Raw genomic sequence first — 16,025 nt, 5'->3', positions numbered from 1 at the left:
TGTGTGTGTGTGTGTGTGTGTGTGTGTGTGTGTGTTGGGAGTAGTAGAGATGCTCCATCCATGACTAAGCAGTCATTATTTACTCTTGCACTTGGAACAGTTAGGGATCTCTGCAGTTACCACCAGTCATTGCAGGAAGAAGCCGCTGTGTCCTCTGCCTGCCTCAAGCCTCCTTGGAGCTTCCTGTGAAGTCTCTGCTCACCACACAGGCCGGGTCTCTCAGAGGTGTCTGCTCCCGGTCCTGTTAACTCACCTACACTTATTTGCTGCCTCCGCAGTACGACGGTCCAGCCTCTGCCATAACTTATCTGAAGGAACAACTACATTCGTTTCCTGAGATTACCCCTTGGTTGCTAAGGGTGCCTGCCTCCTACAGGGTTCCCACGCTTGATACGTCACCAAACCCCCACTTTCTCCTAAAACTTTCCATGGTGGTTTGTGCTGGTGAGATGGCTCAGTCCATAAAGGTGCTTGCTGCCAAGCCTGAAGACCTGAGTTTATTTCTGGATTCACACCTAGGTAGAAGGGAGAGCCAATCCTGTACAACTACCTTCTGACCTCCACACACACACCAAAAACTAAAGGGTCCCACAGTGAGCACACTGCGTCCTACAATGCAGAGCCGTGTGAAGTGTGTGCACAGTTACTACCATCTCATCTATAAAAACTTGTGTATGTACTTCTAGCAGATAACTCCTGTTCTACACCCAGGGCTGTTAGCAAAAGTTCCTTAGCATAGCCAGCTGTCTGGACATTTGAAGTCCTCAACTGCAAAATCTGTCTGATTCATTTTAAGTACCTAGCTCTGTTTTCAGCATAATAGATACTCTGAAAATATATCTTAAGATAATGAATTAATATAAAGTGATAATACCTTTATAGCACCCTGGAAGGCTTTTACTTTTTTTTTTTAAGATTTATTTATTATTATATGTAAGTACACTGGTAGCTGTCATCAGACGCACCAGAAGGTGACGTCAGATCTCATTACAGATGGTTGTGAGCCACCATGTGGTTGCTGGGATTTGATCTCAGGACCTTTTGAAGAGCAGTCAGTGCTCTTAACCACTGAGCCGTCTCTCCAGCCCGAAGACTTTTACTTTTAAGATATATATTTTTTTAATTTTATATGTGTGGGTGTCTTGCCAGTGTTTATGTATGTGTGTGTGTGTGTGTGTGTGTGTGTATGTATGTCTATGCAACATGTGTATGTAGTACCCATGGAGGCCACAGAGGGTATCATGTCCCCTGGGACTGGAGTTATAGTTGTGAGCCTCCATGTCGGTGCTGGGAATCAAACCTGGGTCCTCTGGTTATCAGCCAGTGCTCTAACCACTGAGCCACCTCTCCAGTGCCTTGAATAAAGGATTCTATGTAGAAACTCCATCGGTGTTGAACACTGGGTTTATTGGGGAGCAGGGGTGAGTGAGAATAAAATTACTAACAAATGATTGTTATGAAATCTGTATGTGTTTTATGAGATCTATGTACTTCTTAGCATATTTAATCACCATTTTCCTAAAAACAAGGAGTTTATTTTATTGATAGGGATAGAGCAAATTTTGTTGACAAAGCACTGTTTGTTTCAAAATTTGCAAATGTCTTTTCTCTAAACTGCAACTTACCAGAAAGAATATGGACGATGGAAACCTTGAGTTTTTTAGTGATTGTGCAGCTGACCATTTCCTCTTGATCTTTTCTTGGTTTCTCCTGCCAATGAAATGCCAGTTGTGTGTGCGAAGGGATCATGTTAGATTGTGCTCTCCTGTGATATGCTGTGGGGATGCACAGAAGTGTGAATGAAGCACTTGGGGGTCTTGTTGTGTGAGGTCACCTTATCATCCATTCACGGCTATTAGGACAGAGGCTAGATGGCACGCGTTCTCTGGTTGGCTAGGACATGGCAGCAGGCCCTTAAGGGGTAGAATTGCCGCCTTGTCCCTGGCCCAGGACCCTTCGTGGCCTTTGCTCCCCGGGGTAGAGCATGAGGTTCCTGGACACTGCCCTAGGCTTTTTTTGTGGTGACCCATCTCTTACTTCCAGCGTCCCTCCGCGTAAGATAGCTGCGTCGGGGGTCCTTTGGTGGCCCAGAACATGCTGAGAGGAGGTGAGAGAGACTGGGACCGGTCCTTCTCAGATGGCAGGCTCCTTACAGTTTCTGTTGCTTTAATCGCTGTGCTATGGCGCTCAGCTCGGCTCACAAAGACTCCATACCTCATTTTGCTAGAATCACACTCTAAGCATTGTTTCTTGCTGTCTTTCAGACAGAAGAGGTCTCCGCCAGTCAAGAAACCCTCAAAAGCCTTTTACCATGGATCTAGAAGATGAAGAGAATATGAGTAAGATCTAGGCCTATCACATAGTGTCAAGTAGTTCATATCCAATTAAAATTTTAATGTTTTTGTAAATTTGATAAGAACGATTTGATAATTCCTGAGATGTGGGCTAACTGGCCGTGGTGGGTTTCTATATACCAGGCTTCAATATTTACTGTGAATATTTTCCTTACAGCCACCTATCTAGAGTTTTCATTCCTCATTATCATCATGGGACCATCATTTTTATTCCAGAGATAATGCCTCTAGGTGCCTGTCTCATAATGTGAAGTTGTGGTTCTTGTAATAAAGCTCTGAACTCGCGCCAGTATAAACTCAAGAAAACCTTTTTGATTGACTCAGATACCTGGTCACTGGGATAACAGTTCATAAAGCTCCTCTCAGACACAGTCGCTGCTTCTGCTGTGGAGGGAAGGGAGTCCACATGATCTTAGTCTCTGAAGACTGGACCGTGATTGGTGCTAGTGTGAACCAAACCCTCACTGGGGCCCTTTCTGCTCTCCAGTGTCTTCCATGGGGCTACGGGTAGGGGGCCGACGTTTCCTCCCTTGGTGTTGTTCTCTGTGATTCCCCAGTCTCTACTGCCCACCACGGTCCCCAAGAGGAGCCAGGTCTAAATGGGAATTTGTCTGGAAGAAGGCATTTTTCCAGCTCAAGTTCTCTGTCTGATGGAAGACCGTGCAGCCGCACAGCAGACCTGCGTTTTCCTGGGGGTGGTATGATGGTGAGACCCAGGCTCAGCACGCTTCCCGTGACTCAGCCCACTGGCAGGAGCTGTCACTCTGCAATTCTTGGACACCCAGAGCCTAACAGCTCTGCCTGAGGCCAGTCTGTGCCCCACTGCCAGGCTGGATCTGGGGTAGGCCGTACAGCACACACCATTCTACTCTGAGAATGGCCGCTGGCTGGCACCATGCGGCAGTCCGGTGCCATGTTAAGTAGTGTAGCTGGCATGCTCTTGCCTCTGCTAATGTGGGCACTTTGTACAGCTCACTGGCTGCCTCTCAGTTCTGCTCTTGAGATGTTTTAAGCCGTGGAATTTTGCTGGCAGATCTACCCATCACTCTCAGCTTTGCCAGGTTTTAAATCTACATTTCAGACAGTATTGCCAGTGCTGTGCCAGGCTAGTAAACCCCCCTGGGGAGTGTGCGAAGGTGTCCCTAGAACTACCTGCTGCCCGGGGACTGTGGGTTTTGTCTCCAGCTGTGGCTATCACCATTGAGCCTTGGGTAATTTAACTAAGGAAGTGTCCTCCCAGAGAGTGCTCCTGTAACAATAAACATTGGGGTCTAGTGCAAACTTAAAAGTGTCAGCCCTGCACATCTCTTGTGGTTTTAAAAGCAGTTAAAGTTGCACTGTGATTCACTTTGCATTCTAAATGCAGCCGCGTGGTACACGGTGAGAGTGTCAGCTTCAGCTGACTGTGGGCTCTGTCTCTAATTGGAATATCTTATTTTTGTTTCCCCAGGAGCATTTTTTTTTTTAAGATAACATGTGATCAGTACCTTATTTCTGAAGTAAGAGTTGAGAATGATTTCTGCTTTCACAGAAAGTGTATTTTTTCTCATAATCTTAACTGCTAACTTAGTTCTCAGGGCCTTTGGCTGTTTGGCATCACTAACATTTGGCTAAATGCGTGTCAGAGTGCATTGTTGATAATGTGCATTTCTATGCTGATAATTCTGTTTACTGAGAAACTTGAACTGTGAGCAGATGTGGCGTGTGTTGTTCTCCCCTTTATTAACCTCTGTCCGTCTCTGCTCTACCCTCTCACCTTTTGTCCCCCCTGAGTACCAAGAGGAGTAACCTACCGGTCTTTTGCTGGAGGATGTTATAAATGAAAATTTAGTGCCCATTCCGTTAGCTTTGTCAGCTGGGAGAAGTGGCGTGTGTGTCAGGAGCCTTTCTGGGAAGAGGTGTCTGCCAAGAGACCCCTCCCCACCTCACACTCGAGATTTCCCATGGACTGAGCTTGTCTTGGTAGTCTTTGCTGTGTCAGCTCAATCGGACTGGCAGCAACAACCAAGATGTCCATCACGTTAGCCCTGCCCCTGGGCTCGCTGAGGGACGTTTGCAGCATTTTCAGATTACTCAACACAAAGGAAATCCACTGGTGTGCTGCATAGTAGACGCAGACCCCTGAAGCTCCCTATTTAGGAATATTTTCATCCGTTAAGATTTTAAGATTAACTTCGGATTTTAGGAGCTAGTGGTTAGAGATCTAAGTAAACGCTGCACAGGCCCAGTGCACAGGACTGTAAAACTGAACCATAAAAGGGGAATCATTCTTTCTTGTTTTCAGAAGGCTTAATAAACCAGGGAGAACTGAATCTGCCCCATGTAGAAAGAACAGTCTTTGCCATGGCTCTGGTAGCCTCGTTGGTCTTCTGACTCTCACCCCAGAACAGGGGTGCACCACCATGCCTGGCAGTTATTTCTCATTTAAAGATCAAAATCTTCTTTTATTTTGCCATGTAAAGTACATATAAAAGGTATGGTCACCAAGTTATTCTGGAAGCCTACCAGCTGTTTTTAGAAAGGCAAACTTGCTGGCTTGTTATGAAATTAGGGACCATGGCTTGCCTACTGTTCCAACTCTGTGTCCCTTTCTTATTTTTATTTTTTTAGTATAAAATGTATCGAAGATTCTGAAGCAAATAGCACTGAAATATAATGAAAAATCTTCAATGGATACATTATTCTTCAAAAACAAATTCCATAAAGTCATAATACTTTACCTTACTACGTAAGCAGCTTTCTATGAGATTGATTCATAAACTAAACCAAACAATCACATGTTGATCAGACGTTTGGACCCTCAGTTGGGAATACACATTTCTAAACGCACCTCCTCTCCTGAGAAGTGCTTTAGTTTAAAAACTGTTGTCGGCTAAGGTCAGTAACCTTGTGAAGGAAATGCATGCGGAGGGAAATCCCTGTATGCTGCTGGACTCAGAAGCCAAGCCACTTTATCAGACGTAGTGTGAGTCTCGTGGATTAGCTTAACATGTAACACCATGATAAGCTAGAAAGATTTAAGATGTCTTTGGCAGAGAAAATAGTTTAAAATGTTTATCTTCTAGTGCAGAAGAGATTGATAAACTAAGTAGAAGAGGCAATAGGTCCATTAGTTAAAAAACAAAACAAACAAAAAAAAACAAATCTCAAAGTGCATTCCAGCCCCAAACAGTTACATCTTTGGTCAATGTATAGTTCCGCACATTTGCATTCAGAAGAGAAATACACACACACACATCACTTACCCAGCTACAAAGAGATAAAGGAATCTATAAATTTTGCATTTACAAGATCCTGCAACGAAGGCGTTGTAAGTTACTCTTTCTGGGCACCACAGGTTCCAGCAGCATTGACGTCAAAGAGAACCGTAATCTGGACAACATGCCCCCCAAGGACAGCGGCACGGGCACGCCGGGGCCTGGCGAGGGTACCCCGCTCTCCAACGGGGGTGGTGGTAGCACCAGCAGGAAGCGGCCCCTGGAGGAGGGCAGCAATGGCCACTCCAAGTACCGCCTGAAGAAGCGAAGGAAAACACCAGGGCCCGTTCTGCCCAAGAACGCCCTGATGCAGCTGAACGAGATCAAACCCGGCTTGCAGTACACACTGCTGTCCCAGACGGGACCCGTGCATGCGCCTCTGTTTGTCATGTCTGTGGAGGTAAACGGGCAGGTCTTTGAGGGCTCTGGCCCTACAAAGAAAAAGGCGAAGCTCCAGGCTGCTGAGAAGGCCCTGCGGTCTTTTGTCCAGTTTCCCAACGCCTCGGAGGCCCACCTGGCCATGGGCAGGACCCTCTCTGTGAACACGGACTTCACATCTGACCAGGCCGACTTCCCCGACACACTCTTCAACGGCTTTGAGACTCCAGACAAGTCGGAGCCACCCTTCTACGTGGGCTCCAATGGGGATGACTCGTTCAGCTCAAGCGGAGACGTTAGCCTGTCAGCCTCCCCGGTGCCTGCCAGCCTTACCCAACCTCCTCTGCCCATCCCACCACCATTCCCACCCCCAAGTGGGAAGAATCCCGTGATGATCTTGAATGAGCTCCGCCCGGGGCTGAAGTATGACTTCCTCTCTGAGAGTGGGGAGAGCCACGCCAAGAGCTTTGTCATGTCCGTGGTGGTGGACGGCCAGTTCTTTGAGGGCTCAGGGAGAAACAAGAAGCTAGCCAAGGCCCGGGCTGCACAGTCTGCCTTGGCTACTGTCTTCAATTTGCACTTGGACCAGACGCCGTCTCGCCAGCCTGTCCTCAGTGAGGGTCTTCAGTTGCATTTGCCGCAGGTGAGGAAAAAATGTGTGCTTGCTGATGAGTGGCCATTGCCCTTGATGGCGCTTCTAAGCAGCCTTTAGCCTTCACTGTTGCTTTTGACTCCTTAAATGTTACTGAACTCTGAGCAGGAGCAGCTGCCGGTAAGTCTGGCTATGGAGTAACTGTGCCTCAGTTTCCATGGTCACATGGTCCCTGAGAATCTGATTTAGTTTCCTGATGCTGGCTAGGGTCATGATAACACAGAGCAGGGATACCTCCGGGCCCTCAACAGGACAGCCACAATCCACAATCCCCTTTCCATTGAATTATGTACCCCCTACCCCCCAGAGATGCTCACCCTCTGTTCAGTGAGGCATCCCTTGAATCATTGCACAGAAAACTCGTGCCCAGAATAAGGACTGCTGGCCAGTTTGCCGCTGAAGGCCCCTGCTAAGGTCAGGTGATAAAGCAGGACCCCTAGAGAAGCTGGGAGCTGCTGGCAGGGCAGGGGTGTGGCAGGGAGGAGCTTTTTCAGAAACACTTTAGAACCTGCCAGTTGCTAGGCATCTCTATATGCCAAATTTCCTCTGTGGCACCTCTGTGGGCTTCTCCCTGCTCCAGCTGGATGCAGGCAGCCACTCGAGTTTGTGCCCCTTATAGAAAACTCACAGTACAGAAAGGGAAATTTAAGGTAGCTCAGGATGGGTCTCTGAAAGAGGAAGAAGGAACAAACGCCAGGTCGCAGATCATTGGCTGTGTCTTGGTTCTTGGAGCCCGGATTTCACATCTTTCAGTCTTCTGTCTTAAGCCCTTCTTGTTAACATATTCTTTAGTGTGGAAGCAGTTGACCAGAACTAGTTAGTGAATTAACAAGTTAGAAAATGTGGTGGCTAGGAAGGCGATTCTTCTGGGTCTCAGGTAGGACCCTTTCTCTCTGGCCTGGGTTACAGCTAGAGCTGGGGTGGCCACAGTTCTTGGTTTTAATTTACTATTTTAAAGCAAGGTCTCATTATTAGCCCTGCCTAGCCTGAAATTTGTTATGTAGACCAGGCTGACCTTGAACTCACAGAGATCCATCTGCCTCTACCTCCCAAGTGTTGGGATCAAATCCAGATCATGGTTTGAGGAGACTTGTTCCGCTTTGCCTAAAGCAGTCGAGTACAGCTCAGTGTAAGGGAGTGGATTTGGTGTCTTACTGATTTCCTGTGACAAACAAGTACTTGTTTCCAGTGAGTCCTTGTTAACAATCCCTCCTTACAAGTCAATGGTACTAGATGCCACGTGACTTGATTTCCAGGTGTAGATTTGCTAAAGTGTTGTGAGTTCAACACGACATCTGATGTGACTTGTCTTCTGTTAATGTTGACGATTGCCAGACCACTGAAACTATTTCAGATGCTGCAGAGCCCACAGAAGGATAGCGGATAGATGGTCTGGGGCAGGTGGCCTCAACCCTGCTTTCTGTTTTGTTGTTTTGGCTTTTTGAGTGGTTTTGAGACAAGGTAGTCTCTCTGTGTAGCTCTGATGGTCCTGGAACTCTATGTAGAGCAGGCTGATCTGAATCCTACAGAGATCTGTTGCCTCAGGCAGTGCTGAGATTAAAGGCACTGAGCCACCACACCCAGGTAGGCCTGCCTTCTTCAGTGGCTTTGTATGGAAGGACTGAGCTTCTGACCTGGGGGGGGGGGGTGGCATTTGTCAGGATCTAAGCATGGTGAGGTAGGCTGAGCCCCTCTCTGCCTCTTTATGCTGCTTCCCTCTGGATCCTGAGATGCCAAACATCAATTTCTGGACCTCTGATTTGGAGCCACTTGCCTGGGAACAACATCCTCACACGTCTACTCTGTGTCACAACCTGCACCGCCCCTTTCAGAGCTCCAGGCTAGCTCAGAAATTTATGAACCACAGAGGACGAAGCCAGTAAAGTCTTCTCTGAGGGGGCTTCCAGGACCAATCCCAGTGGCTATATGGCAGAGGTGGGGGTGGGAGGATCACGCCCTGCCTCCAGGAAGGATGCAAGTCCTTGCTTTTTCCCTGAAATATTTCTTAAAGTGTTTGTGCCAAGCGTCTGTGGCCTGAGAGCTTCCTGAGAGCTCTCCAGATGATTCAAGGGCGGGGTGGGGCTAAAGTCCGATAGTGTTGGCCATATCACAACTGTGATACTCTGCTACAGCAGGCATGCCAGGGTAGTGTAGCCAGGCATCAGTACAAAGCAGGTCCTCACCCTTGTTCATGCCGTTGAAGGTAAGTGGTTGGGATGTGGGATATTTTATTGTTTGTTTGTTTACTTATTTACTTATTTGAGACAGAGCCTCCCTGTGTAGCTCTGGCTGCCATGGAACTCACAATATAGACCAGGTTGAACATGAACTCACAAAGATCCATCTGCCTTCCAAATGCTGGGATTAAAGGCACAGACTGCATTTAGGATCTTTATACTTTTGTTGTGTATAGCCCCAGACACACAGGGTCAGGTCCATAAGTCCTTTTTCAGAGAGTCAGAACAACTTGCGTGCTTCGGTTGCCTATGTCTCACGGTATATATTCCATAGGTACCTGGCCTAGGATTTATGGCTCAGGCTCCTGCAAGAAAATCACTTGGAGCATACCCTTATATGAAATAAAAACTCTTAAAACTTACATTTTTAAATTTAAAAATTCATTCTGCCGGGCAGTGGTGGCACACGCCTTTAATCCCAGCACTTGGGAGGCAGAGACAGGCAATCTCTGAGTTCGAGGCCAGCCTAGTCTACAGAGTGAGTTCCAGGACAGCCAGGTCTACACAGAGAAACCCTGTCTTGGAAAAAAAAAATTCTTTCACAATTTCATATATATGTATACATATACATATACATATATACACGTATATTATTTCCTCCCTCGCAGCATCCTCTCTTACGCCTTCCCACTCCTGCTGTAGTCCTTCTCACCAATAAGCCCCCTCCTACCGTCATGGCTTTATCTTCTTGCGTGTGGTCCACTATGTCTAACTGGGGTTGCTTGCACAAGCCAGAGGGGTTGGGGGGACGGTTCTTTACTTGAGCAAGGGCATTTACCAGCAGCTGCAGCACCGAGGAAAATGACTCCCTCTCCGCTGCAACCATCAGCTTCTGGTGGTTCTTTAGGGAGGCTGGGATCGTCAAAGCCACTCCCTACCTCAATACTGTGGCCACAATCTAGAGTTACCTGGGAAGGCCGTCTTATTAAAGGCCTGGCTCTATGTAGGTTGGTCTAGGGCCAGGGAATATCTGGATTATGTTAATTAATGAGGGGAGGAGGCCCCCTCCCCTATCGGGGAGCCCTAGAATGCCCAGGAATAGAAAAAACGCACACAGAGCCTTAATCCCTTGCTCTCTGCTCTTGACTGTGGATATGATGTGACCAGTTCTCTCAAGCTCTTGCTGCTGTGACCTCCCTGTGAGCTAAGCAAATTCTTTCTCCCTTAAAGCCTCCTTTGCTAGGGTATTTTATCACAGCAACAAGAAAAGACAACAGTACACCTATCCATGCTAGAATGTTGATAGACCCCAGCCTTGTTTTCAAGCCTTGGGCAGGTAACCACAAATGATCTTCCCAAGGCAAGGTAGTAGGTCATGTCTAGCAGCCACGTCACGTCTAGAAAACGGTATTTCTCCACCCCTACCACCTTCTCTGTCTCCTACAGTTTTCTGTCCCTTTTCCAGTGTTCCCCTAGTCTTGCAGGGGATGACACAGATGTTCTGTTTGAGGCTGAGCATTCAACAGTTGCTCATTCCCATCACCTCTGCCTATCATCACACTCTACACTCAGCAATGCAGGCTGCGAAAAGACGTGCTTCTCCGCCACTAGGTGCAGCCCTTACGTATAAGCAAATATTTACAAAGCAGTTTGACACCATGTCTTTAGCAAAACAACAGAATGGATTCCTCTCCAGTGGGCATACGCTTCCTAGCCATGCGCTTCCGACCGAGCTTACAGTGTCAAGCTTTTAATACAATTTTTAAAGTGGTTGGTTACACCCATAACAGTCATGCCACAATTGGGTTATTGTGCCCCATGTCGTCAAGCGCAGGGTCCATGGCTGGATAAACACTGATGATTTTTGTTTCTGGCACACACACCCCTATCATGTATGTGAGCATGTGCCTGTGTGGGTTTTCTATAGTAGACATGAGACTGTAAGAGTCTTTGTATTAGACAGCACGTGTTGGCACCGAGAGAGACTGGTTCCACCACAGGTACCCCGACCCTAAACTTGGTCTCTGCTCTCCACCCAGGTATTGGCAGATGCTGTCTCGCGCCTGGTCCTGGGTAAGTTCAGTGACCTGACGGACAACTTTTCCTCCCCCCACGCACGGAGGAAAGTACTCTCTGGAGTAGTAATGACCACAGGTAAGCCTCCAGCACTTCGTCAGCCTGTCCGCCTTCTGCTTGGAAACGCATAAACGCCCTGTCTCTGACACCGACTGAAAGTTCCCTTTTATTCTCTGTGCCGATGCATCTGTCAGACGCAAATGTAGGGATTGTCCTCAGGAGCTGTTCTTTCCTCGTTACAGCTGGGGACACAGCTCAGTGGGTTTAGCCAGTGAGGTTCCTGAGGTCAATCCCCAGCAAACCCCACCCCCCAAAAAAACAAAGAACTTACACAAAACAATACTCTTCATTCAAAATATTCAGATTAAAAAGAAAGATTTTGTGTGTGTGTGTGTGTGTGTGTGTGTGTGTGTGTGTTCTTTGTCTATATGTATGATACATACAGTGCCCTCAGAGGCCAGAAGAAGGCATTGGATTTCCCTTGGAGCTGGAGTTACAGATGTTTGTCATCTACCTCATGGGTGCTGGCAACTAACCCTGAGTCCTTTGTGAGAAGAGCAAATGCTCTTCACCGCTGAGCCATCTCTTTAGCCCCCCAGCCGTTCAACTCTTCAATGTGCCCTTTTCCTTTGGAGAAAGCTTACTGTGTTACCATGCGACACCATTATGACCTGGTGTACTCTGGGAACAGCGCATTATGATCCCTGACTTCTTGACTGCTGCTGAAGCTTCGGCCTTTTCTGCTTTATGTGTATGTGTCCCTACTGCCACAGCGGAGTGGTTTCTATGGAGAGTGGGAAGAACTCTTGTAAAATCAGAAACCCTGGCAAGCTGGTTAAAGCACACTTTAGAGATGGGCCTGTGAGGGCCTTTCCAGAGAGTAACAGAGTGGAAGACCTGCCTAATGTGTTTGGCCACATCCCGTGGTTGGTGGTTCAGAGAATGGGGAAGCCCATTAATCTAAGCATATTCATTCTCATTCTCTCTCTCTCCCTCTCTCTCTCTTTCTCTCTCTTTCTCTCTCTCTCTCTCTCTCTCTCTCTCTCTCTCTCTCTCTCTCTCTCTCTCTCTCTCTCTCTCTCTCTCTCTCTCTCTCTTCCTCTCCCTTCCCTCACTCCCATACCCCCTACACACACACACTCATAGATACACCCCTTTCCTGGTCACCATCATATCTGACCTGTTCTACCACACTCTCCCCACTACAACAGACTGAAAACAGAAGCACAACCAAAGTTGGAAAAAAAAAATCCCTCAGTTTTCTCATGAATTTGTCATCCAGTGACAAATATGACAGAAACTTGGTGCCATCTGTGATACCAGCAGGATTGTTGCTGTGACTGATAGACTGTGTGGCTCAGAAAAGCCTTTTGGAAGTGGCTTGTGGGAGGAATTTTAGAATTATTTGGAGATGTGGGCCAAAGAGGCCCTAGAGTGTGTAAGCTCGTCTTAGTGGGTGATTCCGTGGAGCTTGGAAGACCAGGGTGACTAAGAATGAGGACACATGGAAGGTTCCAGATGGGGACCCAGAGCCTGCTGGAAATTTGGGTTACACTGTGTCAGAAAGCTCATCTACAGTTTGCCAATCGCCCCTGTTCTTTCCATTTGGAGTGGGAGGTTTATTGACACTGTGTGTCAGGAATATGTAAAATGTGCTTTAATTGTTACAGGGCTCACAGCTAAGCTTTTGCCTTGAGTCTCAGTAGACTTTGGACTTGAACAGTGTCGGGACTGTTAAGGCTCTGACACACTTAGAGGCAAACTAAATGCATTTTTCATCAATATCCTTTTGGAGACCAAGGATGGAAGTTGTCTTAGGATGTGTGCAGCTGTTGGGCTGGCTCCCAGTGGACTGAGGATGGCTTAACCTTGAGTGATTCGAGAAATGTCTAGGTGTGTCTGTGAGGGCATTTCCAGGGGGCTGTAGGTGGAGAGGGGCAGCCTGGATGTGGATGACACTGTGCTGTAGGCGAGGGGCCCAGAGGGAATGAAAAAGGAAAGAAGAGAAGGCCTGAGTGCAGGCCTCCTCTCTGCCTCCAGCCACTGCGAGTTAAGCTGTTCTGTCTCATTTTGCCATGATGGACTAAAACCTCTAATGGTGAGACAAAATAAAATACTCCTCCTTTAAACTGTCTCCCAGGAATTCTGTTACAGAAAACAGAAGAGACTAACTACTGGCATTTTTGTATCTTTTTCTGACCATTTGCACATAGTCAAAATGTATGTCTAAAGCCCAGGAAATGGAACTGGGTGCATGGGTTCAGTGCTCTCACTGGCTGAGTGGCCTCAGGCAGGTTATTACTCCCTGAGAGCTGCAGTTCCTTTCTTCAAACTGGAAAACAAAAGCTCTCAGGGGACGTCGTGAGGACAAGTGGTGAGGAAGATTCGCTGATGCTCCTGGCACGGTGCCTCCCACATAGCTTGTATCTGACTTCCTTTTCCTGTCACTATAATCAAACACCCTGATAAAAACAGCTCAGGTGGAGTTATTTCAGCTCATAGTTGGAGAAGTCTGTCATGGTAGGGAAATCACCTGGCCCGAGCTTGAGGCAGCTGATCACATTGCATTCGTAGTCAAGTAACAGTTTGTTCAGCTTGCTATTCCCTTTTATGCAGCCTGGGGTTCCAGCTCAGGGAATGGTGTTGCCCACAGTGGACAGGCCTTCCCATTTCATCTAAGCTAATCCAGAAAATCTCTCATAGGCATTCCCAAAGGCCAGCTTGGGCTAGATAACCCCTTCCAGATGTGCCCAGAGATTTATCTCCTAGGTGATTCTAGAGTGCCAGGTTGACAGTGAACACTAACCTTCACAACATGAAGCACACATCATTTCCATCATTGTGAGTCTGCTCTGAGGCCATACTCAGGACTGATTTGCTGATGCTGTTAGATGATGTTGTTGTTGTTGTTGTTGTTGTTGCCATTGTCGTCGTTGTCGTCATCCTAGGGATATAGCCCAGGGCCTCACACATGCTAGGAATATGTTCTAGCACTGAGACACAGTCCTTTCCATATTCAGGTCATTGCAGCATGTCTAGGTCAGCATTATCATAGGATTTAATCACCATGCTCCCTCTCTGGAAGGTCACATTTCAGATGAGTTCATTCTTGGTGTGAGAACGTAGGAAAGTTTACTAATAAAAGTGTGGACGCTGATTCTGGTTTCTGCTACTCTTGAGCATTGTAAGTTGTTCCTCCTAGCCTCTTTAATATTTTACTTGAGGACTAATTCCAGGCCATGTAGTAGTTATGTATAGTGCTTCGTCCCTATAGTCAAGGGTGAGTGTTCAAACACCCATGCCTACCAGTGGAAATGACCACATTAAATTAAGGGTGCAGACTACAGGATGAGGAATGTAGCTTCCTGGAATTGGTACGTAACAGAGCCCCAGGAAGAGGCCCTTTGTTCAGGTTTCTCAGGTAGGGATCAGGAGGCATGAAGACATGAAAACAAGCTCGTGTCCAGCTGACCCTGCATGGTGCAGGTGGCAAGAACACGTGTCAGACAGGATGGATCATTGGTTGCCAGTCACTCTCCTGTCTTTCAGGTACAGATGTCAAAGATGCCAAGGTGATAAGTGTTTCGACAGGGACGAAGTGTATCAACGGTGAATACATGAGTGACCGTGGACTTGCGCTCAATGACTGCCACGCAGAGATAATCTCCCGACGGTCCCTGCTCAGGTTTCTTTATGCACAGCTCGAGCTTTATTTAAAGTAAGTTTAGGAGTGAACGAGTGAAGGAAGCTGTTTTAAGACACTGTATCAGAAAACATTGCCTAGCCTAGCCTTTGCTTGTTTGTGTAAGCACTGAGGAATCCTTGACTGGAACTGTGTGAGGAACACGGGCCCAGCCTTGCTGTCCTGTGATGCTGTCTGAGCAGGTCCCTCTCTCCAAGGATGCTCAGTTATGAACTAGAGTGGACTAACAAACACACACGTGCATGCATACTTACATAAGACATATATACAGAAACAGCATAGTCATAAATTTCAAGTCCGTATTTCAGATGGTATCTTTTGTCTCATGTACTGTAAATATAAATATAAACATGTCTCCCAGCTGGGAGGTGGTAGTCCACACCTTTAACCCCAGCACTTGGGAGGCAGGGGAGGTAGATCTCTGTGAGTTCAAAGCCAGACTGGTCTACAGAACTAGTTCCAGAACAGCCAGGGCTACACAAGGAGGCCCTGTCTTGAAAAGCAAAAAGTGAAAAAACAAAAACAAAAACAAAAAAAGCCCCAAAGCAAGTCAAACAAACCAACAAGAAAACATGTCATCCCAGACTGCCTATAAAGAATGTCCTTTTCATTTTCATCACTGGCCATGGTCAGAACTGATCTTGCACCTGTCGGCTTTTCTTGACAAGGCCGTATTGTCCATGTGGTCTTTCTACCTTGAAATCACACCTGAGAAGGACCAGTCACTCCCAGTTGATGACGTATTGATCACTGAATGGACCTGGACTATGGATTACTATAAGCATGGGTAACAATGATCCCAGTGCAAACCAGACAAGGTGGGACACAATGTAAATCCTAGCAATGGGGGGAACCGAGGCAGCAGAATCCCAAGTTCGAGGCCAGCCTATTGCAAGATGCTGTCTCCAGAAACCTACCTCTCCCTACTGAACGCACTGAGCTCTGAGGTCCTCTGACCCTGTAGACCCCATGTGGTGACACACACATTTAACTGGCACTCTTGTGACTTTTCCCTTGCAGTAACAAAGAAGACCAGAAAAAGTCCATATTTCAGAAGTCAGAGCGGGGTGGGTTTCGGCTGAAGGATACTGTGCAGTTCCACCTGTACATCAGCACCTCACCCTGCGGAGACGCCAGAATATTCTCTCCCCACGAGCCCGTGCTAGAGGGTATGACGCCAGACTCTCACCAGCTGACAGGTTTCTAAGAAAACATAATATAATGTAGTGTTAGAATGCATCCACATCCGTGTTCTTCTTCAGTTGTTTTTTTTTTTTTAATTTCATTTTGTTTTTTAAAATTTCAGCCTTAGGTATGGTCCCTGTAAAAGTACAGATTCTGTCTTCCCAATTTAGTTAGAAAATATTAATGAGGGCTGGAGAGATGGCTCAGCAGTTAAGAGCACTGACTGCTCTTCCAGAGGTCCTG

General features: G+C 47.1%; 1 protein-coding gene across 8 annotated transcripts in view; it reads left to right on the top strand.

The window, feature by feature from the left end:
- The window catches only part of Adarb1 (adenosine deaminase RNA specific B1), a 124,799-nt gene that overhangs the window by 81,755 nt on the left and 27,019 nt on the right, over positions 1-16,025 (top strand). For 5 of the 8 annotated variants that reach the window (XM_031346574.1, XM_031346571.1, XM_031346573.1 and 2 more), the window contains 5 exons: positions 2,265-2,339; positions 5,692-6,632; positions 10,858-10,972; positions 14,444-14,612; positions 15,618-15,796. In XM_031346574.1, coding sequence (XP_031202434.1) covers positions 2,312-2,339; positions 5,692-6,632; positions 10,858-10,972; positions 14,444-14,612; positions 15,618-15,796 — 1,432 coding nt within the window. In that variant the 5' untranslated portion in view covers positions 2,265-2,311. Of the gene's footprint in view, positions 1-2,264; positions 2,340-5,644; positions 6,633-10,857; positions 10,973-14,443; positions 14,613-15,617; positions 15,797-16,025 lie in introns of those variants that run through there. The other 3 variants (XM_031346575.1, XM_031346570.1, XM_031346576.1) reach the window with 2 other exon arrangements.

The sequence above is a fragment of the Mastomys coucha genome, unplaced genomic scaffold (genome assembly GCF_008632895.1).
Source record: "Mastomys coucha isolate ucsf_1 unplaced genomic scaffold, UCSF_Mcou_1 pScaffold3, whole genome shotgun sequence".
NCBI lineage: Eukaryota > Metazoa > Chordata > Mammalia > Rodentia > Muridae > Mastomys > Mastomys coucha.
Note: the sequence above shows the minus strand (reverse complement) of the source record. Positions and strands in the feature narration are given on the sequence as shown.